This window comes from Pungitius pungitius, chromosome 2, assembly GCF_949316345.1.
Source record: "Pungitius pungitius chromosome 2, fPunPun2.1, whole genome shotgun sequence".
Classification (NCBI taxonomy): Eukaryota; Metazoa; Chordata; class Actinopteri; order Perciformes; family Gasterosteidae; genus Pungitius; species Pungitius pungitius.
In genome coordinates, this window is record NC_084901.1 from 29,598,240 (window position 1) to 29,625,261 (window position 27,022).

A 27,022-nucleotide genomic window follows, 5' to 3' on the forward strand; every position below is an offset into this window, starting at 1 on the left:
AGAGCTTCCTCCACGGTGCGGCGGCTTTAGTGGGGACGTTTGACAACATGCTTTGTGCGGTGAGGGTTTCACAGAGCTTCTCAAACTCTGCAACATTTGAATGAAGCGTTATTAGAAAGGAGAGCAGCAGCCATCGGACACTTGCTGCCGCTTGGAGGCATGTTATCAAGAGAGAGGAAAATCTGGTTTAAAGCTGAGAGGGTGGCAGGCCGACGTCCTAATGCGCTCCAGATGAGGAATGTGGTCTGCAAGCCCAGAACGACTTCTGGTCCAATGCAACACTTGCTGCAGTTTTCCACTTTGCAGAGTAGTCACTTTGTTGTTTGGATTTCGGAAAAAGCAAGGATATTTGATATTCCTGAGTTTGTAAAAATGACAGTTTAATCTCATCTGCCGCAAAATAGATCACTTACACAGCTTGACTTTAATACAATACTTTATTTGCATATTTCAAAAAGAGTCAAGACAAAAATAATATCAACTCCGAACAAAATAATCTCTGTCGGAGACATTGCAGTGTCTCGGAAAATGTACAAGCAGAGGCTGTAGACCCCATCTCTAAAGCTGCATTACGAGGGTTCGGTACGGGGCGATTACCAAGACGCAAACACATGCAAAGACTCGGATTGGTCCCTTGGTCAAACAAACAGCGGTGGAACACAAAACACGTTTGAGGCAGCAGATTAAGTATAATCTGACAAGAAAGGTGTAACAAAAAGAAAAAAATAACCTTAACCATTAAAAAAAAAAAAAACCTCAACATAACCTCGAAGATATTGTGAACAAAGATTGAGACCTGCACAGCCCGGGTGCACGGAGGACAGCAGGATGAGAGAGACGTGGCCATTTGAATATCACGCTTACAGTGAGCTGTGAGGAATCAACAGGAGAAATTCAATATTTCATGCACATTTTGAATGAAATGCGCCCGAGTGGCGGCAATGTTATCCGTATTCACAACTACTCTGAATTCAGACTTTCAATGGCTGTGACCTCCAGAGACAGAAAGAACAAGGGCTGCATCGCACGTGTTGACATGCAAGCATTAGTGGGTCTCTTACTGCATGGACTGTGTGAGTGCGATTAGCTTCAGGGCAGACAAGTCTCTGTCAACAAACAACAACAATAGTGTATCATCACTTAGAAGTCCTGAGATTTCCTTCACCCCCCTCTATAGTACCAGATGTGAAAGGCAGAAAAACAAGGTGACCTTGTTTATTAAGTGCATCTGTGCAACTATTTTAAATTTTCTTTTACGGTCTGCAGTGTCTGTACAAAAAGTGTCAGAGTTCATCCAATCCTGAAGGGGCCAAAGTCAGGCTGTGGTGTTGCTAAACAAACGGGAAACAAACATGGCTTTTAATTCCAGATGGGAGAAGTCCAAAGACGGCGTGTGCTTCCTTGAAGCAGGGGACCATCGTTATCTGGGTGAGACCGTGGGGCTGGACAACGCGCCTGGGCTGTGAGGAGATTGAAGGTTGAAGGACTGGGAGGTGGAGGTTGGCGACACCTTGCGTGGGCTACTCAGGTCTCCATTGTGGAGCTTCCAGATCAGCTCCTCGTTCTCCATGGACAGACGCTTGTTCACTATGGACTCCTTGTGGAGGGACTCGTGCAGCACCGCCTGCTCCGTCGACAGTTGCCTGTGACGCAACCACACAGACGAGTCCTGGATGTAACTTCAAAGTCAAATGAAAGTACTTCGGAACTACTAGATTACTACCATAAGACTACAGACCATACATTAATTTCTCTGCACACTTGGACCCCTCTCCGGAAGCTCTGTCAGTGTCTGGTTTCTATCACTGACTAATCGGTGCTCATACGGTGAACTCTTACCTTGACAGTGTATAATGTTTTTCCAGTCGGGCTTTGAGGTCCTCATTCTCCTGCTGCACCTTCTTAAGGCTTTCATCCAACTTCACATTTTTCTCGGTCTAGAAACAGAAAAGAACAACACATAAATCCCTCCGTCTAGTGTTGTTTGCCGTCGTCTTGATGCCAAGCAATCATGACCACCGTTCTCAGGTCTCACCAGTGTGGCTATCTCCATCATTTTCTTCTCCTGCTGGTGCAGCTGTTTGTTTTTGATATCCAGTACCACCTTGAGGCTCTCCAGCTCCTGTTCCAGATACAGCGTGTGGGAGTCCTTCTGAGGGGACACCTGACAAGAGCCAAGATGTTCAGAGACTGTCCACAACCTCAGAAAAGGCGTTCAGCCAGACTCTGAAAAGTCATGTGGCCATAAATCCAGTACCACACAACAGACGGCGCCAACCATTACCAACAAATTCATCTAAAAGGCTGTGGGCTCACAGGAACCATGAAGCCCTGGATGCTTAGGTGTCATAATTAATGTAGTAAGGAAGTAACTGATCATGGTCCTTTTTAACAGGTGCCCGTACAGTTTGAGCTGTTGCTCCTGCTGTTCTATTAATAGCCGATGTGAAATGGCAGGCTAATGTGAGGTAGTTACCTCAATGACTCTGCTGTGCCAGGGCACAATGCAGAGTACATGTGGAAGCCACTTAACACTGACAGCAGCACAAATTAAAATCTACACTGGTCAGGGAGGGAGAGCGGTGTTGAGTTTAACCCACTTAAACCTGATCACACCATTTTAGGTGGTAAAGAATGGTTATAGAATACATTAAACGTTACTAGTAACCAAATAAATCATTGGCCTAATTGTTTTGCCAGCACTGGAGTCATGACAAGTTTCTCAAGTGGAGCCGTGCTATATAAAGGAACGAAGATAAGAGTACCTGGCTCGTTTCGGGCAGCGGTTTCTTCCTGTTCTCTACCACAGCTAGCTTCTCAATCAGGGCATTGTTCTCCACAGTGAGCTCTTCGATCCGTCCCTGTGGGAGTGCACATCACAACGGAGCATCAGTAAAGCTTTTATACACTCGATCATCATAAGTTAACCCTGACATGCTATAGTTTGTGTGATTTTCTTGGATCAAAGGAAAAACAAAAGTCACGCTTACAGATAGAGCAGCTCCCGTCTCCTTAAGAGTTTTTTCCAGAGACTGCAGCTCCTGGTTGTGGACTTTGCTGAGCTCTTAAGAGTTAAGATAATTATAAGAATTATTTCAGATAACTTAAACCGCATAAGCTCAAATCTACTCACAACTTAATGTTATCTTAGAAATGCATGCATACATTCACTAATTGAGATACAATATTCAGTTAAACACTCAAAGCTTTAAAAAAATACAACTTTATAGCGTAAAATAGCTTCATTAATTAAGTCAGTGTCCTCTCACCTTCCAGTGATACGTCATACTGCTGTTTAACAGACTGCAGCTGTTCTGCATGGCTGCTCCCTAGTTCCAGCTTCATGGCTTCGTGATTGGCTTTAAGCTCTTCCAACTTTAAAAAGAACAGACAGACAGACATTGCTGAGCACTGCATTAGGATTATTTTACTTTCTCATGAAGAAAAAGCAACTTCAAACAAACAGATTTTAATATGCAAAAGAGTTGCTGGATAACAGGGGTGCCCACACTTTTCTGTCATGGCGATCTACCCCCTACCCTCAGAGGACCGGCCGGTTGATTTGGAGGGGGGGGTAAGAATTATTGTACATTCTTAGTCATTAACTATGGAGTCAGCCTGGGTTGCTTTGGAATTAAATCATTCGGGCACACCTGTTCTATAGGTATCCAGTTGTGATTCCATCTATTTGAGCATCCTTGCATCTTTATCTCCATTGTTCTCGTTGTTTTGGTTTCAAATGTTTGAATCATTAATATATTATACACTTTCGTAAATATATTTTACATGTACAGAGTAGTACATGGCCAACAAAGCCAATAAATATTAAAAAGGGTAATATGGACCAACCTGCTGTTGCATGAGAGTCTTGCACTTGTCAGTCTCCTCCTGGTAGGTGAGGTGGACTTTGTCCCACTCAGCCTGGTAGAAATCCTGAAGCCTCTGCTCCAGCTCGACCATGTCGTCGCGGTGTTTCTCCTGCAGTTTTTGCAGTGCATCCTGCAGAGCAACACGCAGCTCATCCTTCTCCTGCTCCAGGCGTTCAGATGAATGGACGGAGCAAACTGGAGATACAGCAGAAAGATTGTACCACATCTTGGTTAAGAGGGGCCAGGACATTTGCATGGTGTGCAGTGATTGCGTGCAGCGGTGTAGACTGTAGTATTCATTAATTAGGGCAGAGGAAAACTAGTATGTAACTGCTTGTGAAAGAAATGCAACATGGGAAATGGAACTAGTTTCGCAAAGCTCTCCCTTGGTGCAATGTGCGACACCAAATGGGCTCCAAAAAGGAATGGAAAAACTGACTTTCAAGGGGAGGTTGCTGTTGCACTTGAGAGCATATGCCAACTACACTGCAGTTATTTATAGGCAGATGAGGATCAACTGTCTTATAACTCTTTCACAATATCTAGAAAGCACAGATTTCCTAAATCAGGTTCGTTCCCGCCACATTTGCTAATTTGCCATTTGGAAATTTGTGCAATTGGTGTCTTTTGTTTTTGTTCAGTAAACCAGTCTTACTAATCCCCCCAACTATTTATATATCTGCTCTGGAGTGGGTGACAGTGACCAACTCCACAACCTGTCTCCAGTTGAAGTGGTTGTGCACAAACTGTGGACCACTTATAGTGACGAGCGAGGATGGTGTGCAGCGAGAAAGACAGCAGTTCAAGAACCTCTGCCGACACGTTAACATGTGGGTTACTCAGAAGTAACCCACATGTTTCTCTGCCGTTCTACAACATCTATACTACAACATCTCATACTATTCTAAAAAACACAGATCTGCTACCCTGGAAACCAAAAAGGAGTCACATTTGACAATTGCCGCGTTAGCCAAGGGGGCCACATGTTGTATTTGACTCCTCTACTGATTAATACATCGGATTCAAGTTGTAATTTTAGTCGTGTTAAACCACTTTGTCAGATTAATAGTCTTAGGCTGAGAGTTCCTGGTGCCGTCCAGATGCAGATAAACTTCACAGATAAACCAGAGTGACAGTATAGACACTGCATAAGCATGAAGATTTGCCTTCTTAAGAGTGGAAGAACAGCAGCAGAACAGGGAACAGAGGACAACAGAGGCCAAGCTAACAGAGGGACTATCAGGCTTGTTGAGTGCCCAGCACTCAACAACCATGTGTGATAGATATTGTATGAGACATTCTGTTTACAACCACCCACGCAAAAACACCTCATGGCTCATACGAGCAAAGGAAGGCCCAGTTAATTTAACGTTAGCTGTATTCTGGCAGAGAGTCAGCAGGGTGATTGTGTTACAATGATATCTTAAAGGGATCCGCACCATCTGTAAGTGTGATGGATGAAGAAAAGGGTTGTGGGCCAGAGTGAGATCACTGTGGATGAGTCACAGCTGAAGGAGGAATTTAACTAAAAGCAAATCTATTCGAAAGGGACTTCAAAACATCTTTCACGACACACAATACCAACGGGCCATATGAGGTGAATGCAGGTTTAACACCCTCCCCGACGTGAAGAATGTGGTAAAGCACAGATATAACTGCGCTCGGCATATAAGAGCAGTCATGTGGAAGTCCCGAGGTTGTGAGGGAGGGGAGGAGCTCCAACACTGCTACTGCTTCCCCGAGCAAGATACATGAAAGCTGGTGGGTGAAAGAGTGTTGGGAGCGTGCAGGTGTCTGTACATACAAGTCCACTACGTGTGACAGCGCAGAGGCTGGACAGAAAGCACAGGTCCTTGTCCCTGAGCAGTCACATGGCCTCAGCTGGCGCTGCATTCCACCACTGGAGCCCCTCCTGTGAGGGTTCAGAGGTCAACCTTCCACTCTCTGGGGAACAGGGTCACCAGTCTACTCAGCAACACTCAAACACACACAACAGGCGGAGGAGGACCCACAGAGGATATCTATTTGGTCGGCCAACGCAAACAGGAGTAACACCCCCACTGCAAACAAAGTAATATTTCATTCATGGGAGCTTTTTTGCCGTACTACCTCCCTCGAAGAATACATTATAGTTAGGTAAAATAGAGATTACATTGAACTGAACTGATTGAAAAGCAAGTACCGCAAAGTGTGCAATGCGGTGAGAGAGTTTGAATAATGAGTCAAATGAACATCTAATTTAAAGCACCATTACATCAATAACTGCCAGACATCCCAGCATCAAAATCAAGGAATCAATCAGACAAACAGATTAAAAGAAAAACAGCAAACAATAGTAAAGTAAGTCTCTATTATTTATACAAACATGACATTAAATGACTCAAACTAAACAATCAAAAAAGGGGAAAAATCAATTGCAAAGGGCAACTTGAAGCAGACCCGGTAGCGGGAGTGTGTGCTTTGGTGATAACAACTTTAACATAGCCGGTGTGAGACCAAGGTGACCCAACTTACCCAGCTCTCCTCGGAGGCTGGCCAGCTCCTGGCAAAGGTCGCTGCTCTGCTTTGTTGCTTCATCACGCTGCAGAAAGAAGAACAAATATTAACGGTCATACACACGCTCATGAAGAGGTCAATGAAACGCTTTGAGCCGTTCAATAATCAAATAAACAATACCAGCTAGAATATAAACATATACAAATCAAGTTATTCACTATTAGAGGGAAGGCTCTGAAATGGCAACACCCTTGACACATAGCAATCTAATGAACACAGTCTTTCCTTCCAGGATATAGTGTTGGAAAGCAAATACATTTTCTGCCCCACAAGAGCAAGGGAAGGAGATTAAGGAAAAACAGACATTCATCTTGTGTTTTCAGACTGTGCACATGCTTTTTGTCAGCCCAACTCTTTTACCTCTCCCTGTCTGACTCAGTTTTGCAGTAAAGAGGAGGTTGTAGCAGCAGTGCTCAAACAGGCGCATCCAAATACTATCCAAAAACAGTTTACCTCTCATGTAATGCCTTGTCCTGTCTATACGAGTCACACAAACATCCTGACACACTAGACAGTACATTGCAGAGCCTACATAATTAAATCACGAAGCTGAGACGTATAAAAGCCAAGCAAGACAAGTGGAAGATGACTTCACTGAACAGGGTACAAAAGATATATAGTCCAGCCGGTCCTTCTTTTAAGCCGGATCTGCATGTATTTCTCAGTGCAGAATAGAGAATGTAGACGCCAGTTACCCTCTGTGCAGCGCAGGGCGCGCTAAGGCACGCTCTGCTGCCAGAACAGCCCATGATCCAGCCACAGCCTGAGGCTTGCTAGCTGGAGCCTCCCTCTCCAGCTACAGAGATCCAGTACTACGGGACAAACAGTGGTCCAGGAGGACACACCGCCTCCACACACCACCTCTAGACTGCTCCGACTACATCTGAGGCAGTGCTGGAAAGAGCTGCTCTGCTGGCTGAGCAGAGTGACTGCAGAGTGCACTACCGTATTACTCCTAAAAACAACCACCAAAAACTGGGAGGCTACAGTGTGCACGAGAACAGCCTCCTCATCGGTGGGGCGAGGTCACTTTAAGACGGCACTTAAGGCAGCCGGAGAGGAACAAACAGAATAAATTGTACAGGGCAGTCTGACATCAGGCTGATGGAGCAGTGATCTTCCCGGGGGGGATGGAGAGGCTTCATTACCACCCTCCCCCACCACGCATCCAAACCTACATTCAATCATCCCCTCACCCCTCTGCATCACTACCTTACACTGCACTGCAAGGCTTCATGGGTGCAATCTACATGAGATAACATGCAGAAACCAAACATTTCCAGCTGCTGTGTGAGCACAAGTCTTTACAGTCAATGAAAAGTATTAAAGACCGTATTCAAATGGGGTTTTTTTGGTGGGGGGGGGGGGGGGGGGGGGGCATGTCAAACCGCTCACACACACTCCATCTAAAAGATAAGAAACTCTGACTTGCTTAGTCTTTGGCTGCGTTCATAACCTTATCAGGTCCACAGCTGGGACACTCACACCATGATGGTGAGGACCTGCCTTCTATTTATGGGCTGATGAACTGCCAGTGAAATTCCATTGCATCACGCCCCACTATTAACACACCTGGGACCACATACGGGTTATTCTTGTTTACTGAATTGATTTTCTTTTGCATTAAATGCAAGTTATGTTTGTTAGACCTTTTCAGCTGGAATCCCTGTTTCAGTGGAGGTTGTTCCAGCCTTTTACGTGTTTGCTCCTCTCACTAAAAGACAGCGCTACAAGTAAAAACATCTGCAACTGGAGATCACAGAATGTGCCTTCAATACCACCCGACACAACATGTTTCTCTAGCTTTGTTTTTTTTTGGATCCCCATAATCAGTCAGTAATCTCCACACTAGGGCTGCACGGTATAAATAGTATAAGATTTCCGTACGGTATGAATTTCTCACGTACTGTTCATACCAGTGTTACGCCATAACTGACGTTTCTCTTCGGCAGGCGGCAGAATTTATTTTTACACGTCATCACAGAGCGCCCAGCGGTCTGAGCTACTCGCCTTACGTGTGTTGAGATTGAGTCATGGTTATAACGTTATAACAATGTATAACCATCAACAAACACTCCTTAACAGGGTAAAACACAACAACAGCTTGTGATAAACAATTTGTAACATTAATAATTGTACATTTTTAAAAATTACCCCACCAAACTGCATGCTGGATAGAGCTCACAACAAGTAACTCTGTTGCTACATTAAAACACAAAAAAAGAGCAATACAGGAAGAACAACGAGAGACCAGAGACGCACCAACACAATTTGTGCCCAAGAGAAGGAGCCGTGTGTTTGGAGGGTTTTTGGTTTTGGAAAATTCGACGTATGTTACGTTAGATCAGAAAGGGATTCATTGCAAAATCTGTCAAGCCTCTGGTGGCAACACTAGCAGCCACAACAAGCTGACTAGCTAACTCGCCAGCTAGTTGAGAGCAAGATGGCGGGCGAGTGGCAAACAGTGGATCGGATTGCCAGCAGGCCTTTTCGGGGTCAATGAATTTGTGTTTTCTTGAACAAGCAAAACAGTCAGAATCTTTAATACTGTGATATGGATTTTTAGCCACACCGTGCACCCCTACTCCACACTAAAACAGAGTCACTGTTGAATTTGTGTGGAGTGGAATGAGCACTCAGGCTACAACATGCAGAGATATTGGTTTGGATGGCTCCTAAACCCCCGAGGAGAAAATTGTACTTGACTGCATCAACAGAATACCTGTATTTCTTCATCTTTTGGCAGCAAGTAATCACGGAAGCTTACTGAGGCACAGCTGCAACTATACAGAGCGCTGCCATGAGGAATCTGTCTGGTGTCAAACTCTGGAGCAAGGCAGGAGTAAAGGGAGTTGTAATCTAGGCCAAAGGAAATAAGTGCATGAGTGACTTTCTTACGATGGAGTGTGTGGTTTATTTTTCTGACATAGTTCTTGGCTGCAGAGAGTTCAAGTGCACAACCAGGTTAACAACTTTGTTCAATTCTTGTAAACAAATGTCCTCTTGTTTCCAGCCCACAGGCTCCATGTTAGAAGCGAAGATCCTCAGTTTTTCCTTTCCTCCAGAGATCCTGGCACTCGTTGATACACAGTAAGTCACCCATTGCTTGCTAACACGTTATTAAATTGACTTCAGAACAAGCCACTTTCCACGTCACGGCAACAATGAGCCAGAAAGCGCAACTAGCAACAAGTATTTGATCCCTTTAACAATCTCATACGTGTGCAATTCATGGATTTGGCCTCATCTCCATGTGTTGAATGATGCGTCACAGGAGTAGCAACAATGTCAGATATGGTCCAGTGGCGAGTTCATAGCGGCCTCTAGAGGAAAGTCCTAGCAGACTTCATGTCTGTACATTGTACCACTGAACCAGGCCTCAACTGTCTAAGTCCAGTCAGAAAAAAAATACAAAACTATTTTTGTGTTCAGATGGTCCACTAGTGGATGAAATAGAATTCGTTAAACACAGGTAATTACTGGTAGAGGGAGAAAATATAATCACAATTATATCATGAATTGCCTCAGACTTCTAATCACTGTATCTACAATATTCCGTATTTTAAAGTTTCTTGTTTCTCAACAAAATCTCAACAAAATCTTTGTTTTATGTTATTGTGAAATCAAATTACTTTTCGGATCTAATAAATAAAAGATCATGTCACTGGTTGAGACATTGATACACTAAGTTCTGTATTTATGGAATCTGGATGAGTTAAAAGGTTGAGTAATAATATCCTGTGTAGTAGAAGAGTGGGTCGTACAACTTAACAAAAGCCACTAAAATTACTTTAAATACAGTTAGTTACCTCCATAAAAACATGTAAAGTCAAGGACACTTCTAAAGTTTTGCAGAGTGGCTGAAGTTTCCAATTTTTATTTTATATTAGACTTCACCCCAATTTTATAATTCACTCATTACACTGTAGATTCTGACTAAATTTACTTTACACGGGAGGAGATGAGTGCTGATAGGATAGGTCTGTAGATTCACATCTTTGGGCACATCGTTAATATTCATGCCTGATGTATACAATACCTTTTTCATTGTAGGCAACCTAACATGGTCATGTGAGCCATGCTGTGGAATCAATCACAAACTAAACTAGAATGGTGATAATGTTGCGTTTACTGGCGGAAAATATAAAAGCTGCACTAATAAAATACTTTAAAAAAATACCGAAACGTAAATACCTCAGACAACGTTTGCTGCAAGACGATGGCGACAGCCTGAAATCTGCAGTTGCTAGCTGCCAGGAGTGCCGTAAGCTGCTGCAGTCTTTGGTCCTTCTCCTCACCCTCGGCGACACTCGCTGGCACCACATCCGGAGGTCCACTCTGCTGGTTGGGTTGGGACGCTTGCTGCTGGGGCGGTTGCTGGCGGGAGGTGGCCTTGGGTTTGCTCTTGTCCACTGTGAAAGAACATGTGTTGAGTGTTGTGACAACGTTGATCATCATCATCATCACAAACACCCCCCACTCAACAGCCGTTACAACTGGTCAGAGAGCAGCAGCAGCACCCACCCTATACACTGCCAGGTCACAGAAGCAATGTAAAAGCCTGGTATATTTCTGCTGTAAAGGAACTGTTCTGTCCACTCAGCCATCTAATGAATCCCGGTGCTGCTCCCCTAAATGCAATAAGCTTTCCATTTCCTAATTCATTGTAGTGCTGTGCAGACACTGGTCACCAAGGACAACTTATTTCAGCGAGGTCATGCTACAGTAACTTTGATTTACATCAGCTCTATAAATGCATCACTGCCGTAGTAGAGACCATCCATCCTACTAATGAACCATATGTCCGTCTTTCTACAACATGAGGCATCCAAACACAGGCACTGCCTCCCCACCAGGCAGTGCTACAGTTCACAAGAAGGAAGGAAAGGACATCTGTGTGTTTCTTTAAAAGCAGTTTGTTTACGAGACTGGAATGAGCGTTATGTAACACTGCAGTGAGAACAGCATGAGCACTATGGGGAATACAAGGGAGTGGAACTCATGGTACTACCAGTGACCTGCAGGGGTGCTCACTCACCTCAGATTTATTATTAATGTAACACTATATTGCAAGTACATTTCTAAAAGTGAGGTAGGTATCAGGTATCAGTCTGACTCCACTAAAGCGTGTTTCCCTAATGCTATGTAGGCACAACTGCGGCTTAATGTTTATAATCATGCCCTTTAAGACCCACAAGACCTGGAGCATGTTCAAGCTAAATTTCCGATGCACTAAACGGGGTACATCCCAGAAAAACACTCACCTCCAACTGTGGGATGTGATGCTGCGTGTATTGCGATGCCTTTCAAAATAAGAGCGTGCTGTGTCTATTGGAAGTGAGGAGAATGTATTTAATGTAACCAGTGGAAATATTTTCCATGCCTACTGTATACAGCTGATCTAGGAGCAGCAGAACAGCTAGCCCCGGCTCAATGGGGTCAACATAATACCGCAGAGAGAACACCCCCCCAGGCTGGCAGGCTCAACACTGGTGACTGAACAAAAACAACCTATGTGAGAACGTGAGAATAAAAAGCTAGATCCTTTTCATCTGAATAATTCAATTCTACATCCACACCAGAGGGTGGCATTTACACAGAGGCCTCTGAGCTTCAGAGCTAAAGTCAACTGTTCAGCATAAAAAGGCAAACTGAGCCTTCAAGACCAACAACACACCTTAGCATACCAGTTGAATCATTTTCTGGATGTTTTGGCCTCTGATGCTTCAACCTGGTGAACATTGTTCAGGTTCTTGAACGTGTGAAAATTTCAGACTAAACCTAAAACAAAGATAGCAGGAAAATTCTTAATGAAGTTACATCTTGCCAGCGAAAAGTAATAATCTCCTGATTCAGAATAAGTAGATTAAAAAAAAAAAAAAAAAAACTAATGGATACAATTTGAATAGTTACGAGGAGATACATACTGTATGCGCTTATCATATATGCAGAGATGAGCATATAGACCTAGGAGTTTGAATACGAGTGTGGGTGAATCAGTATGTACGATTAATGTAGCGGCTTTCCCCATATTCTCCACATCTGACACTATAAAATGTATCCTAGCTTGCCTAATAGTTATGAACAGTATGTGATGAAGTAGACTGATTGTAGGCATGTTTACTGATGGCAGATATGTGTGTATTTCCCCCCTCCCAACCAACATCTTGGGCTTGTTTCAAAGATTAGCAGTGGACATTATGCAACATAATTTTTTCAATAATTCAGCGGATCACATTTCACCAGTCTAGAGGAAAAATAGTCCCTGTACGTCCATGTAAACAGCATTGGGTCCCGCACCATCTCATTCACATTGCTTGTGACGTCCACCTTAATTGTCCGGTTGAGAAAGCTCGCATTGCCTCAAAACAAACATTTGTGAGATTTACAGGGGTTTTCGGCGATCGCCACCGAGCTAAAATGTTGACTAATGGTCCCGCAAAAGCTAACTTGTTACTTTGAGTGCGCAGTGATATGGAACACTCCGGCACCCCCCCTGACTTGCTCTCAAACAATCCGAACGCTGGATTTCATCTGCTATAATCAGTAATACATTTCCTCCAAGGGCTGCCTTGTATAAAGTCTCAGTCACAAAATATATTAGCTAACTTAAGTTAGAATCTTAAAATGTTAAAAAAGTTACTTTGTAACTTAAATGTGGCCTTTGTTCTGTATTAACACAAATCTTCATTTTATTTGAATTTAACGTCACATAAGCACAAAGCTCACCCCTCCCTTTGACTGCAGTTACAAGGCCACAGAGTACCTACAGCTATTTCCATCAAAGTGTCTGAACATAGAGCTGTACGCTTAACATGACATTCTGAATGTTTTAGTGACTGCACAGCACACTGCTCTGCTGCTGTAAAGAGATAGCACTCCATAGCACACAGCAGGATGGGTGACGGACACCCCCACAATCAGGCACTTGTTGTAGTGGTTCATGGACAATACACAATAAACATTGTCATTGAAATGTTCACTGGAACCTTGTCCAAAATAAATGGATAAGTTAATTTCCTAACTCGCATAATTCATAGGAGCACTGATAAATACTACAACCTTGACTTTAGAGTAAACCAATATTTATATTGTTTAATAAGACACTCTGTAATTGTCGTTATTTACTGAAACCTTTAAATTAGGTAAAACTATGATCATATTTGGTGATAACTAAAAAAAAAAAAAGAAAGTATTTATTTTAAATGTGGGAGCCACAGGAGAGTACCGATTTCCCACAATCCTGTTCAACAAGGTTCCACCTAGAGACCAAGAACCAAAATAACTGGTATATCTCAGGGTGAAGCAAGAGAACTAGATTTCCGAGTGAGCAGGCACATTATATTCAGAAAATACAATTTAACATTCATGTTTTCCTAAAAATGACTAATGCTGAATTAAAGATTTGAATAATACAGTATTTCTACTACGGTTTGCATGTTTTGGTGACCAAGGTGGATAGATGAATGATGAACATCATGGTCTGAGAACTAGTAAACAGCCATCTTAAAAATAGATTCAGCAACTGCTAACTTTACAGATCACAATGTAAGAAACAAATACTGGTAGGATTAATTTAATATTATAGCCTAGAGGCACAACAACCCTAACAATGTTGGAATAATAATTACAAGACAGACCTGCTCGGAAAACCATAGTGTTCTTTCTGCATCCTGACAGCAGCTGGATGTTTCGGAGTAAACCCTTAGCTGTCAGACGCACGTGGATGTTCGACAGGGAGAGCTTTGGGGACCATAACATCTCTCCAAAACAAAGAAAGATGGCCAATGGTTTTAGCCAACAAATACTCAAAAAGAAAAAAAGAAAAAAAGAGTATCCAAATGCAGGGGATTGATGCGGGCTACAAACCACATGCTATGGTGTGTCTCAGCTTATCGTGCCTCAGGTCAAGCAGACCAGACATATAAATAAAATAAATAAATAAAGCTAAGAGTTACATCACTGAAATAGCTCTGAAAAAAGCACAAGGCACCGGCTTCAGCATGGCAGGTCTCCCAACTCAAAATCAAATTCCAAGCTGTGAAGGCTGGAAAACACAGAAGGCTTGCCAGTTGTTTTTGGCACATCCAAATAGATGCAATAGGCGCTGAGGAAAAACATAAAAATCCCTTAATCCTCTTGGTAAAGCCAGGCTTCAGCTTATTGACCCTGCACAGCGGAGCAAAGCAGCATCTCCAAGCATAATGATGGCGGTGCTGTAGCAGAGCCAGGATGCTCGCAAGAGAGCAGAGGGGGGGGGGAGGAGCAAACAGCATGTAAGCAGCCAATGGGAATTCGAGCACATTCCTCTCACTATTCTACACTCTGTGTCATAGGCAGTGAAATGGCAAGACATAACAGACGTACACGTGTTTGTCTAATGAGCTGGGCGTGGCTCGTCTCTCTAAGACAATGGATTTATGCAAAGCTGAATGCTTAACCCCGCTGGAACAACATTTCAAAAGACAGACCGGACAGAAGAGGAGCCTCAAAGGAGCCGCGGAGAGAGCAACAAAAGCAATACAACAGAGCACATATCACCTCTGTAAACAGACGTTTCACAGGACTGAGCAGCATTCAGGTACGTAAATGTATCCATTTGTAGGAGTAGCAATAGATTCAGCTGAGAATGACTCTGGATAGACACAATGGTGATGTACAAAATATTGTTTTGTCACATATGACAAGGTAAATACAAATAACCCCAAAATGTACAGTTTATTCCCATGGAAAGCTTCTTCCTTTGAATATTCCCACAATGCAACCCAAAGTACATGGCAAGTACAGGGCTTCACAATATACCAGTTTAAACGGTATAAGATTTCCGTACGTGAATTTCTCAAGTACTGTTCATACCGGTGTTACACCTAACTAACAACCGACGTTGCTCTTCAGCAGACGGCAGAATTAAATTTTACATGACAGCGTGGAGCGCCCAGCAGTTGAAGCTACTTGTCTTGTACGTGTGTTGAGATTGAGTCAGTCATGGTTCTAACAATAAATAACCCACAACAAACGCTTAACAGGGTAAATCAACACAGCAGCTTGTGACAAACCATTTGTAACTCTAATAATTGTACATTTACAAAAAAGACCCCTGCCAAACTGCAGATACAAATAGAGCGATACAGGAGGAACAACGAGAGACCAGAGACGCACCAACACAATTTGTGCCCAAGAGAAGGAGCCGTGTCTGTTTGGAGGGTTTTTGGTTTTGAAAAATCTGACGTATCAGAAAGCGATTCATTGCAAAATCTGTCAAGCCTCTGGTGGCAACACTAGCAGCCACAACAAGCTAACTAGCTAACGAGCCGGCTATTTGCGAGCAAGTTGGCCAGCGAGTGGCAAACAGCTGATCGGGTAGCCACAATGGGGTCAATGAATTAATGGGTTTACTTGAAAAAGCAATACAGTCATATCTTAATACCATGATATGGATTTTTGGCCATACCTTGCGCTTACCTGGTTCACTTGAAGTGAGACGAAGTAGTCTTGCAGAAGCGCTTCTTTTCAGAGAACCGAATAAAGAATTTGAAGATCCTTTGCCGATGAGAGCAGCAGGTTTGCATGCTGTGGCCAAAGCTGTAACAAGCAGAAGATCCAGGTGAGACAAGCAGATGGAGGTAACCTGACCCATAACGGAACACCCACTACCGACCACAGGCACTGGCAGCTTTTAAGCTGGAAATAGTTTGGGAGGTTTGCTTAACTTTAACTGAAAAGCAAAGATAAGGCTAAATGTAATTTAATCAAGAACACAAACGGCCCTCATCAAGTAGGATTACCACACACAAAATAAACAGCATTCTGTAGTAACAATAGCTTTTTGTGTTTTAGCGCAACAAAAGTTACATTCAACAGGGCCATTTCCTTATCATCGTGTGTTTGGAATGCAAAAAGCAATGTGATATTACTCACTTTAATGATACAATAGGGAGTTCGAAAATAGACTCAAATTGGATGAAAATTTAAGCTCATTGGCTTCAACATTAAAGGAGAACAAGCTGGAAAACAAATCATGAAAAGTCTGAAATGTACAATGTGTGTGTAGAGCTGTTCTCACATGGCCCAATGTTTTTTCCAGGGGTTGTGATGAGTCTAGCTTTCAGCACAGTTTTGAAAGGGGATGGTTTATGCGGAGGTCTTCCAGAAACTGTTCAACAAATAGAGAAGTGCTGGTTAAATACTTCAAATCCCCACATGGCTTTATACAAAAATGAATTGAAATTTACTCTGCACGCCTATTTATTTCCCTTTGCTTTCAAATGTAGTACTGCTGTAATCACCCCTGAAATGTCGGTCAACTTGTGTTGTAAACGGACTATAAAGTACAACAAGGCTGAGGAAACAATTCTATGTTATTTTAAGGATCGGCTTAAATCCAATCTCTTAGTTAAAAGACAATGATCAATCAGATGATGTCATTCCGACAATCATGAGTAGTTTTAACAAAGAGTAAATATGAAATTAAATATGTAAACTGAATGAATTTCTAGCATGTAAATAATATATTCAACTGATGACAATCTCCAGAAGCTCTTTCAATTGCACACATCTCTATGAATGCTAGCATTATGAACTTCCAGTGTCACTTACTTCTCCAAAGCTTTCTATTGTTTCCGTTAAGCACAGCTAACAAAGGGATAATACAAAAACGATAGGATCCAATGAGCAGGCATGTCAAGAGGGTGAGATCAAAGTTGGATGCTGCACTCCGCTGTGCTATTAAAGAGGAGCTGTTGATAACATTAGATGAAAATTCAGTCCAAGTGCAGCTTCGAAGTCCTGTGTATCCAGCCATTGGTTTTATCAAAAGAGGGGAAAGAAGGACAACTGCAGCTTTTCTCCACCTCATACGTTGTAGTGCATGTCTGCTCACTATCCTCCAGGCAAACCCGGTGTGTGAACTGGAGTGGAATCAAACCAGTTGCTGTGACAACCACATGGGCGGTTCCCATTTTTGAATATAGGTCTTTTCAGCCAATCATAGACCTGTCTGCTGTTCAGGATGCTCGGAGTAAGAGAGCCTGCTGTCTAACACTGCTCTGTACTTGTACAACACCAGTATGAATATAAAATGCCATCAGAAAGGCATTAGAGGATTAGAATTTAGCTCTTTTACGCAGATTTCCAAGTCAAGAAATCTGAAAATGTCTGCTTATAAGAAGCCAAATCTAGTATATTGGCAAAAGTGGAGGTATTAAATCAGAGACAGAGTTGCCCAAGGGAGATTCACGTCCAAAGCCTGAAGTTGGTCAGATTAGGAACTGAGGCTCCTCCCATGTCCAGATTTGATAAAGAGCAAAATGAACACAGCGGTCAGATGATGGACCACATTCAAACGATTTTAAATCTTTATGTAATAGCCTTTAGGGACTGAACATCTGATTTCTACTAACGATATAAACCCTTGTTAGGTTTACCATGTAAACTTCCAGAGCCTTTGCTCGGCTCAGTGTAAACACTGGCCTCAGCAAGAGTCCCGGATGGGCCCAAGGTCCTGCGCGGTAGTCTAGAAGGAGTAGGGGGAGGGCCCATGAGGGAAGGTCGAGTCGGAGTATGAGGAGGTCGGGATCCGTGTAGTTGAGGCTTAATACTTGTTGAGGCAGTTCCAAGGGATGGCTCTCGTGTTGCCGGTCCTCTCTGACTGCCTGTGACACAATGGAGCAAAAGTAAACATTAAGGTCAGCTGCATGAAAGGCTTTATTAAGGACAAATACACATACTAATCTTACCAGCACATTGGTTAAGAGTAAACACAGGAGGTAAAATTGTCCACAAAGCGCACAGATTGGACCGACTCAATTAATACAGTATTTTTGTCATAACGGATAGTAGCATAATGATCCGTTTCGGTGGGATTCTTGAGACAAATAAAGCTATAGAAAACATTACCCACACATTTATTAAATCTTTAAATGGTCCCCAGCAGCATACTTTTCTATTTAATATAGTAATTGTATAAAAACTTGCATGCATCTTAGTCACTACAGTTCACCTGTCAAATACAATTCAATACAAAAAATAAAAAACTGGATTATGTTAAACAAAATAATGTATGTCGGTGAAGCGTGTCAGTAGCAGAGGCCTGTGAATGTTAATACTTTGTACTGTGCTCAGGGTGTTTGTGCTAAACGTTGTGTTGTCATTTTGACACTGTTGGGGAGGTTGAAAATATTCTGGACAAAGGCTCCATCACGAAAAGGATGTTCGTGAGCAGAGGATGTTCTTCCTGAGGCAGCTGAAGAAATTCAACCTGCCAAAGACGATGAGTCCATCCTCTGCTCCTCCATCACCGTGTGGTACGCTGCAGCCACAGCCAAGGACAAGGGCAGGCTGCAGCGTGTCATCCACTCTGCAGAGAGGGTGATTGGCTGCAATCTTACGTCTCTCCAGGTCTTGTTCGCTTCCAGGACTTTGAAGCGGGCCAGAAAGATTATAGCCGACCCCTCCCACCCTGGACATGAACTGTTTGTGCCCCTTCCATCCGGCAGGAGGCTGAGGTCCATCAGGACTAAGACCTCCCGCCACACGAACAGTATCTTCCACTCGTCACTTTGTTTAGCTGGTGCACTTTATCTTTATTTCTAATTGTATCTTATCTCCTCTAACTTACTAACCCATAGCTTTAGTTTTTAGCGTACTAACCCATAGCATATATTTTATTATACTTTTATTTTTATGTCGTCATTATTGTACTGTCTTCTGTCATGCACCAACCGCCAAGACAATTTCCATGTATGTACAACATATTATGGCAATAAACTTTTCCTGATTCCTGAAACCGCTTTCCTTCCCATGTGTTTTTTTTACCACTTGTGCAGATGGCTTCCCATTAAAGGAAGAGCCCCCCCCCCCCTTCCCTGAGACTCTTACTATGAAACGTAGAAGGGCAGAGGGTGTTTCTCCCCCCACCCCACAAGACCTGGATAAGAGACCGGAGGTGACATCTGTATCCAAAACTGTTCCTATGGAACTCATAAGGAGGGCAACAGTAGGTTTATCAGAGGAGTAAGGGAATGTCACCCTCTGATGGAGAGACTGCGTCACTACAACCTAAATCCTCTGTCTATAATGGCATATGATCAGATGCAGCAACCTAAAATACCTTTTGGTATTCTAAAAGGTCTGAGGAGCAGAAAGCACTCATATCATTCTTGTTGTTTTGAAGGCTCTTGCGGCAGTTCAGGCACATAATGCACCTTTGGTGCTCATTTCAACCCACATGACTTAGTCAGTCAACTTCTCTACAGGGCTCGTTTCAGGTACATGCAGCGTTACACAGGCAGGCGTATTACACCACTCTTTGTTTATACAGCTGAGGAAATAGTTAAGAAATCATTAGCTCTCTGCTTGGTCAAAGGTAGGTCACATGAGGGCTGATTGTGAAATCCTATCAATTTACAGACATTGACAGGTCAACTTTCCCATTGTCGAACAGACAAATGGAAATGTTAAAAGCATAATTATAGTCCCAAGTGTACCTTTGTCTTTTTTTTAAAGCAAAAAAAAGGTTGACTACAGCACGCGTTTGGACCCTGCGAAGCTGATCACCATTCATAAAAGATAGAGATGCAAGGAGGGGGATCTGATTAGAGGTTTTAACATTCTCCAATGTAATGACGTATTGGTCTTATAAGTGCCAAACTAAAATAGTAAATTGTAATGTTTTTCGGCCATAAAATCCAGATTCACTTAGAAAATATCAATAGAACCATTGATGCATTTCACAAAGTTATGTTCTCCTATCACAGGCTCAGCTTAACTGGACGACAAAGAAAATGCAAAGATGTTCAGCATTTGTCACAAGTCTTACCCATGCTGCTCTTCTGCTTGGACTGTGGGGTACCTACAGCTTTGGAGGTCCTGTTCTCATCCCTCGATTGGGCTACCTGCCACCGCCTGCTGGTCATATTGGCTGTTCTGGGACTGGCAGCTGGAGGTTGTGAATGTGGTGTTCCCCTTGATTGTCTAGGAGATGGCTGTCCCCAAAATCTGCTCCTACTCTCATCTGAGGAGACTCCCGCTGATGTGGATTTGCTGGACTCTGCCTGCAAAAGGGAGCGATTTCACAAACGAACAAAACCACTCCCCCTATAAGCTCCAACCGACCCTTTGTCCAGAATATTTACAGAATTAGTTAGTTTACGTTATAAATCTATACTTACTACCAGGCTGATCCTCGTAACCTCTCTTGGGGAGATTTTAGACGGTGCATTTGTGGTCAGTTTATTCAGAGAAGAGCCGCTCAGGTTCCCTTTGGTCAGGCCCACGTGGATGTCAGACTGTCGAGATGACGATGATAAGCTGTCCGACGAACAGCGAGTCCGCATCTTCAGCACCGGAGGCTTGTGCTTGCCTGAAGCAGAGTCGGACCTGAGGTCAAATTTGTTTAACACGCCCTTTTTTGGAGTTGGTTTGGGATCGGTTTGGCCCCTTATATTTGTTTTTTTTCTCATGGACGAGAAGCAAAGAGTCTGGTTGGCAGGACGCAGCGCCGCAGTGTCTGCTACTTGGTCTGAGGTGGTCTGTTCTGCTTCAGAGATGGGGTCACTGCATTGGACTGCTGAAGCATGTTTATTTGCAACTGGACGTTGGTAATGTGGGGATTCACTACTCGTCCCTGGTTCATCCACAGCACTATTTACAGACTGTATAATGGTTTTGCCCAAATTAGCAGCCTCTGTGTTTACTAGTCTTTGAGCATCATTGACCATGTCGGTGGTGGTAGAGAGAATTGCAGCACTACTCCTAAACCGGGCAGGACTACTCTTGATAGGTGCTTTGCTTTGTGCTACAATGCGTTTGTTGTTCATGTTTGCTTGTGATGGTTTGACCACCAAAGCAGGGACTGACACTGACATTCGATGCATACTTTTTGTTACTTTAGATTTTACACTGCTGAAGTTTGACTTGGGAAACTTATTAATTTCCATTTTCTTGACTTTGCTGACGGAAGACGACAGTCCTGCAACCAAACCGTTAGCAGTCACAGAGACTTGCTGCTGTGGAGTGTGGAGTACTGGGCTGTAGGCATTTCCAGTGCAGGGAGACTCTGGGAAGGATGGGAGGCTGGGCATCAGGCTACCAGGTTGCACTGGAGTGGAAGTATGAATATCTAAATCAGTTTGTTGTGTAGCTGACAGAGTAGACAGTAAGGTCGTGCCTTGTTCTGGTGTAAATACTCCAGGGAGACAAGGCACCAGCTCTGCGTCAACACTAGCAAACGGCACCTCTGTTCCACAATCTGCAGGAGACGGTTCACAGAGAAAGGTCATCAGAAGACCGTCCTCATTCTCACTTGGCAGAGTTACAGAGTTGGATGTTGCCATATCGCTTTTCTCAGTGGGAAGGTCTGCCTGAGTGAATGTCATGCCAAGACATGAGTAGTCTGTGTTCTCTTCAGTGACTCTTTCAGTGAATTTTTCAAGGACATCCGGCAGAGTAGTAGACAGTAGGTTAGGTTCAGCAGGGGATTCTGGATGGCCCGCAGCCAGAGGAATAAATGACTCATCCAGGAACGAGACTACCAAGAGGGACTGATCCTGACCATGACTGTTGCTCCTTATTAACATTTCCCCAGAGCTCAGGGAGCAGCAGTCATTCTCAGTGGATCCCCCTTGGGAAGTCTCACCTGAACTCAGTCGGCTTTCCCTCCCAGCAGAGTCTGGAGAAGTCACTGCACTGCCATTTCTATCTCGAGTGTCTTTATTGACAGTTTGGTACTCATCTAATCCAGTCTCACGGTTGCTCATCAGACTCAAGTTCTCATTCCAGAAATTCCCACTGCCATCAACTGGTGTGGCAATAAAAGTTTGGTTTAGGTTCATGCTTGCTCCACAGAATATGTTATCCTGTGGTAGGGCGGTGTTGCAAGAGTCATCCACAAAGGTGCCGTTGCTGAGGCAGCATTTTGGTATGTTGATATCAGGAGAGCTGTTGGCTTCTCTGTCACTGAGGTCTGAAACACTGCCGTTGGAGTCAGGTGAAGGCGACGAGACGCTGGACTGACTTGGAGGGGCGAGGGCCTCTATGCGGAGCAGAGGACGTGTGCACTTAACTTGGTTGTTGGACAGGGAGACTATGGTATCAGACATTCTGGAGTTCAAAAAGGATTTTCCCTTCTGCAGCTTCACATAACCTCACATTTGGTTTGCATGGCAGTCGCATCAATTTTGTTCATCAGGCATGAATATCTGTAAACAGGAGAAAAAGGTCAGCTTTTACAACGTGTGCACAATCGGTGTAATTTCCCTAACGGTTAACAAAAGCCACCCCAAACTTACATTATTATATTGTATATTATATATATATATATATATATATATATATATATAGCTGAGTGATGAGTGCTTCAAAAAGGATTTGGCTTCCCACGGTGAGTTTGAAGCCATAGGTCATTGTAACAGTATATCTGGACACTCAAATTATTTATGACTTTCCTTCATTAAAAATGCAAAACTCATTAGGATCACACTAAGACCTTCCTGCAGTGCAGGTTTGCCTAAAGGATCTTCTCAGATAAATAATATGCAATTGTATTAAGATTAATCAGCCAACCCAAGTAGCTACACTTATGCAAAGAGATAAATGTTTAACCGAACACGCCTGTGGTCGGTCCTGAATTATGGTTTATATAACATTTGAGGCTGACCAACCAGTTACAAGTCAGACTTCTCCTGGAATGAGCCAGCATGGGTTTGGCATGAAAAGTAGATGGCAATAGCTAGCCTAGCTTTGTTGAGTACTGTTACCTTTATTTAAGCTGACTGGATTTCTACGCTTGCCAGCTACTACTGCAATGGTGCTTTTGCTGTAGTATGTATCACTGTAGAGTGAGATATAAAGTCAATACCAGTATTCACTCAAGTGTTCCAGTACGCCGACACAAGAAAACCTGGTGCATAGCAGAAACCTCTCGAGCTTTACTCGTACAATATAACAATAAAAAATTATGTTTGTCTTAATGTTTGCAAAGCTAAAAGTTAAAATTCACCATTGTTCCAGGTTTTAATCACCCAGTAATAGTGAATAAAACAGCAGTTAGGTAATGATGACAAGTGAAAATTGGTTGAGAAAGGAGGGGCAGGATCAGTGAGGCTGCATGACTTTCCCATGGAAAGCACAGACCGAAATGTAGAGAACATAGGGTTTGTATGTACACCTCAGTTGTACGTGTTTGGATCATCTGTCCTGAATAATGCCAAAATGGAGTTTTTTTAGTAGCCATATTAAAATCTAATCCAGCAGTTGAATGTTAATTTTATGTGTATAGAGGGGCAAACAAGGCCCTTCTTAAAGCAAGTGTTGAAACAAAAGAGTTAGAGTCATGGACACCTCCAGTCAATACGTTTGTTTAACAGGGCAATAAATAGAACACCTTATTGCACATTACAATCTGTACAATCAAATAAAAGTTACAGCCTTAGCAAACAACTGTGCACATTGAACCTTGGCAAGAACCTACAACGCCAGTGCAGTGTACTCGCCGACAATATAATAATGCAGAACGGAATTTGCTGGTAACAAATGTGGCTACGTAGTATATTGCTTTTTTGTATAGTACAACTCCACCTGCGACAAACCATGAACTGACAATGTCTATGAAAAAATAAAACTATAAAAAGGTTACACGATACTGAGCCAAGAATGAGAAACGCAGCACAAACTGATTTAATGTTAATGAAGCTTACCTTTGACGGATCAACTTTAGCAAAAACACCATTATTGTCACTAAGTTGATAATAGCAATGGAAAGAAAATGCCTCCACAGGATGCGGTGTTGTCTGCTGCATCTCGTCAGATCTGTTTTGTTGCAGGTTCATCCGGCTCATTTTACTCACTCAGACACAATCCCATTACTGCTTTCCTTGCAAAGCGCAAATCCAGGCAACTGCGCAGGCAGTGGTATGCGAGGGAGCTTCCGCTAGACACGACCGCCCCCCGTCCCACAGCTCCTCCTTACTCATGTTCAGAGTTACCCATGCATCAATAAGAACCCAGACTGACGGCATTAGATTCTGCTTTTTGCTCCCTTCCCAGAGGTAAAAAGACCAGTCCAGCAGGCCTACTGCAGCAGTGGATCATCAATCCCTCCAAAAAGGCATTGTGTCAGACAAATGAGTGCAAGCACGTTTAGGTCCACGGACTGTGCTCAGTGAAGTGCTCCACTCCCAAGTTTACAGAGGGAGTAAGCAGGGGAGAAGGCAACATGTTACCTTATCCACCCAGAGTCTAGTGCTGGGGGAGTGGCCATGTCTCGCCAGGCTGAGAAGGCATTCACTGTTGCGAAGCAGCGAAAGTCCATATTTTACAACAGATTGAATCAGGCTACTTTCTAGTATAGAAAAAAGTAAAATTAGGTGGCCCATGTTCCCCTACAACTATTCCCAATCAGAATTGGAATAGAAACCCACTTACTTTAGGAATGCATGCTAGATTACAATGTTGGTAATTGTGGCTGGTAAATTCACTGGCAGTCCGGATCCGGACCCAGAAGCAGTCCCATCCAGACCCTGTTCATATTTTCCACTGCAGCACTAAACCGGTGTCTCACATGCTCACAACACGTTGAAATGCCATCATGAGGTGCAATGAGCTCCTCCACGTAAGGAGGAGAACGGTGCTGATGCGTTCATGGCCAGGTTTAACATCCTGGCAGGAAAAACTAGATCTTTATTCTCTCAAAAGGTGGGAGAGTGGATATATGTATATATTCGGTTAAACTGTTCAATTGTTCAATTGTTAAAATGTGTTTAGATTTAAAATTGATAATTTACTGAGAATGTCAAGTCCAAATGTAACATTTTCACTTTTTATTTTGTTAAATGCAGCCCTACTTTTATTTAGTTAATTGAGAGAACATTATATTTGCAGTGACACATTCGTTCAGTTTTAAAATCATACTCAATTCATTTGATTTGTTAGCCATGCATTGATTGAATGTGAATGTTGATACAACTCTATCCATTTATTTAATCACACTAAATAGTCACATTATGATCTTCCAGATCTTTGCATCGAAAAATGTTCTCCAACTGTACCTCTTAACATTTTAGTTGAATACCCCGGTCATACACACTCACAAAACCTTTAAAATTTCCACAAATAGCTTAAATCTCCGATAACCCAGCCTCTACATGGCTCGGATTCATACCAAAAGGTACTATTTGATATTAGAGCTTAAGTAGAGCGTTCATCCAGGATGAAGTCAACAGTTTAACCAAAGTTAAACTATAATAAAATAATACATGAAACATTCAAGCTGTGATATGATCAGAACAATGCTTTTCTATGTCTGTAAGTCCCTATAGCACTGGGCAAAAAAAATACTCAAAGGCCTTTTCTTTTCCTTGCCTTGCCTTGCCTTGCCGTTGCATGGGTGACTGGACATGTCAGGGTGATACAGTGAGTGGTTATGAGTAGCGGGGACAGCGACCAAACACCCAGTCACAGTCAAAACCCCAGCCACAGAGAGCAAACCATTTTAGTAGGGCAGGAGGTCATGCCGGGGGAATCAAGCATACATACCACAGGGACAATGCTGTCCTCTGTAAAGGAGTGAAGAAAACTACACCATAAAGCCTGGTTAGAGATAGTAGTGTGGCCCTGACTTTCAGCAGCCAGAATATTGATATGCACCAGCAAAGAAGAAAGGAAAAGGCTGTAAAGTCATAACTGTGGGCCTATGCCATCTAGTGAAAAAGAGAGGCATGTCAGATGCGTCAGCAGCTGAGCAAACGTATCTGGGTTAGCTCTTCATTCAGTTATCTTAAACCATGATACCTGTACTACTCATGCCATTTCCTGGGAGTGGACAACAACAAAAATTAAGTTAAACATTGTGTTGTTTTTTTGTTTTTTTTACACGGTGCACGGCAAAAATGAACATTAAAGCGCAATGGGAGATATTATGCAAGATACTAAACTAAATGATATATTAAGAATTGAGAATAACGTTTGTGATGTTGTGCTGTAAAGACCTGCTCTATGAAGTGAGCCCGCTGAACAAAAATACATTTCTCCATGCAATACTGTGCAATTAACACCATCAGCATGTTAGAACTTGCTCTCTGTTGAATCTACGTGCCAGCAGATACGTTGAGTATTAAAGCCATGACATAAATCAATCTTGCTGGGTGAAGCAATATTACCTCATTTCTCTGTGGGTCGTGTGCAGTTTCTGATTGACAGATGATCCTGTGAGAGTCCTCTTCCAGCCAGCCAGCCAGCAAGGTCTATAATTAGACCTGTAGTGAACATAGTCCAAACGGCTAGATTAATACTCGTCCGAGTCCATAAATGGTTTACAACAAAGTCGACTGATCAACACGTCGGAAACTATTTAAAATGTTAGCGAATAAGCTAACGTTAGCCAAGTTTGACTTATGTTAAAATGCAAGAAAGCCACGGTATTAGCAGACGTTAACAGGCTTAAATATTAATCAGCGTTAGTTAACTTACCTACAAATACTACGGAATGTATCCAAAGTTAAATTAGCTTTAAAAAAATGTAATACGAGTAGCATGATTTCAACGGACGAACGATACACAAAACTCCCAATGAGCTAGCTTTAGCTTAACCTTAGCTAACATTT

General features: G+C 42.9%; 1 protein-coding gene across 3 annotated transcripts; it reads right to left on the bottom strand.

Annotated features, from left to right (window-relative positions):
• Positions 1-423: 423 nt before the first annotated feature.
• mtus1a (microtubule associated tumor suppressor 1a) lies at positions 424-26,684 on the bottom strand. 3 transcript variants are annotated; one of them, XM_037460113.2, is made up of 15 exons: positions 26,579-26,684; positions 20,594-22,621; positions 20,242-20,476; positions 17,849-18,076; positions 16,489-16,578; positions 15,888-16,007; positions 10,620-10,837; positions 6,384-6,450; positions 3,850-4,064; positions 3,270-3,375; positions 2,991-3,064; positions 2,766-2,861; positions 2,036-2,164; positions 1,840-1,937; positions 424-1,643 (listed from the first exon to the last, which is right to left on the bottom strand). In XM_037460113.2, the coding sequence occupies exons 2-15, from the start codon at positions 22,520-22,522 to the stop codon at positions 1,421-1,423; spliced, it is 3,828 nt and encodes a 1,275-aa protein (XP_037316010.2). In that variant the 5' UTR covers positions 22,523-22,621; positions 26,579-26,684; the 3' UTR covers positions 424-1,420. The 3 variants fall into 3 exon arrangements, with proteins under 3 accessions (XP_037316010.2, XP_037316009.2, XP_037316011.1); XM_037460112.2 differs by lacking the exon at positions 26,579-26,684 and adding an exon at positions 24,119-24,601; XM_037460114.2 differs by lacking the exons at positions 15,888-16,007; positions 16,489-16,578; positions 17,849-18,076; ... (1 more) ...; positions 20,594-22,621; positions 26,579-26,684 and adding an exon at positions 14,066-14,633.
• Between the last annotated feature and the right edge of the window lie 338 nt (positions 26,685-27,022).

What these genes read in the sequence shown, in the direction of transcription:
- mtus1a (XM_037460113.2), bottom strand. Translation starts at nt 22,522, where the DNA reads ATGTCTGATACCATAGTCTCCCTGTCCAACAACCAAGTTAAGTGCACA. An exon ending in TTACGAGGATCAGCCTGGTA is followed by an intron (nt 20,477 to 20,593) that starts GTAAGTATAGAT and finishes TCCCTTTTGCAG; the next exon opens with GCAGAGTCCAGCAAATCCAC. An exon ending in TGGAAAAAACATTGGGCCAT is followed by an intron (nt 16,008 to 16,488) that starts GTGAGAACAGCT and finishes TGCTTGTTACAG; the next exon opens with CTTTGGCCACAGCATGCAAA.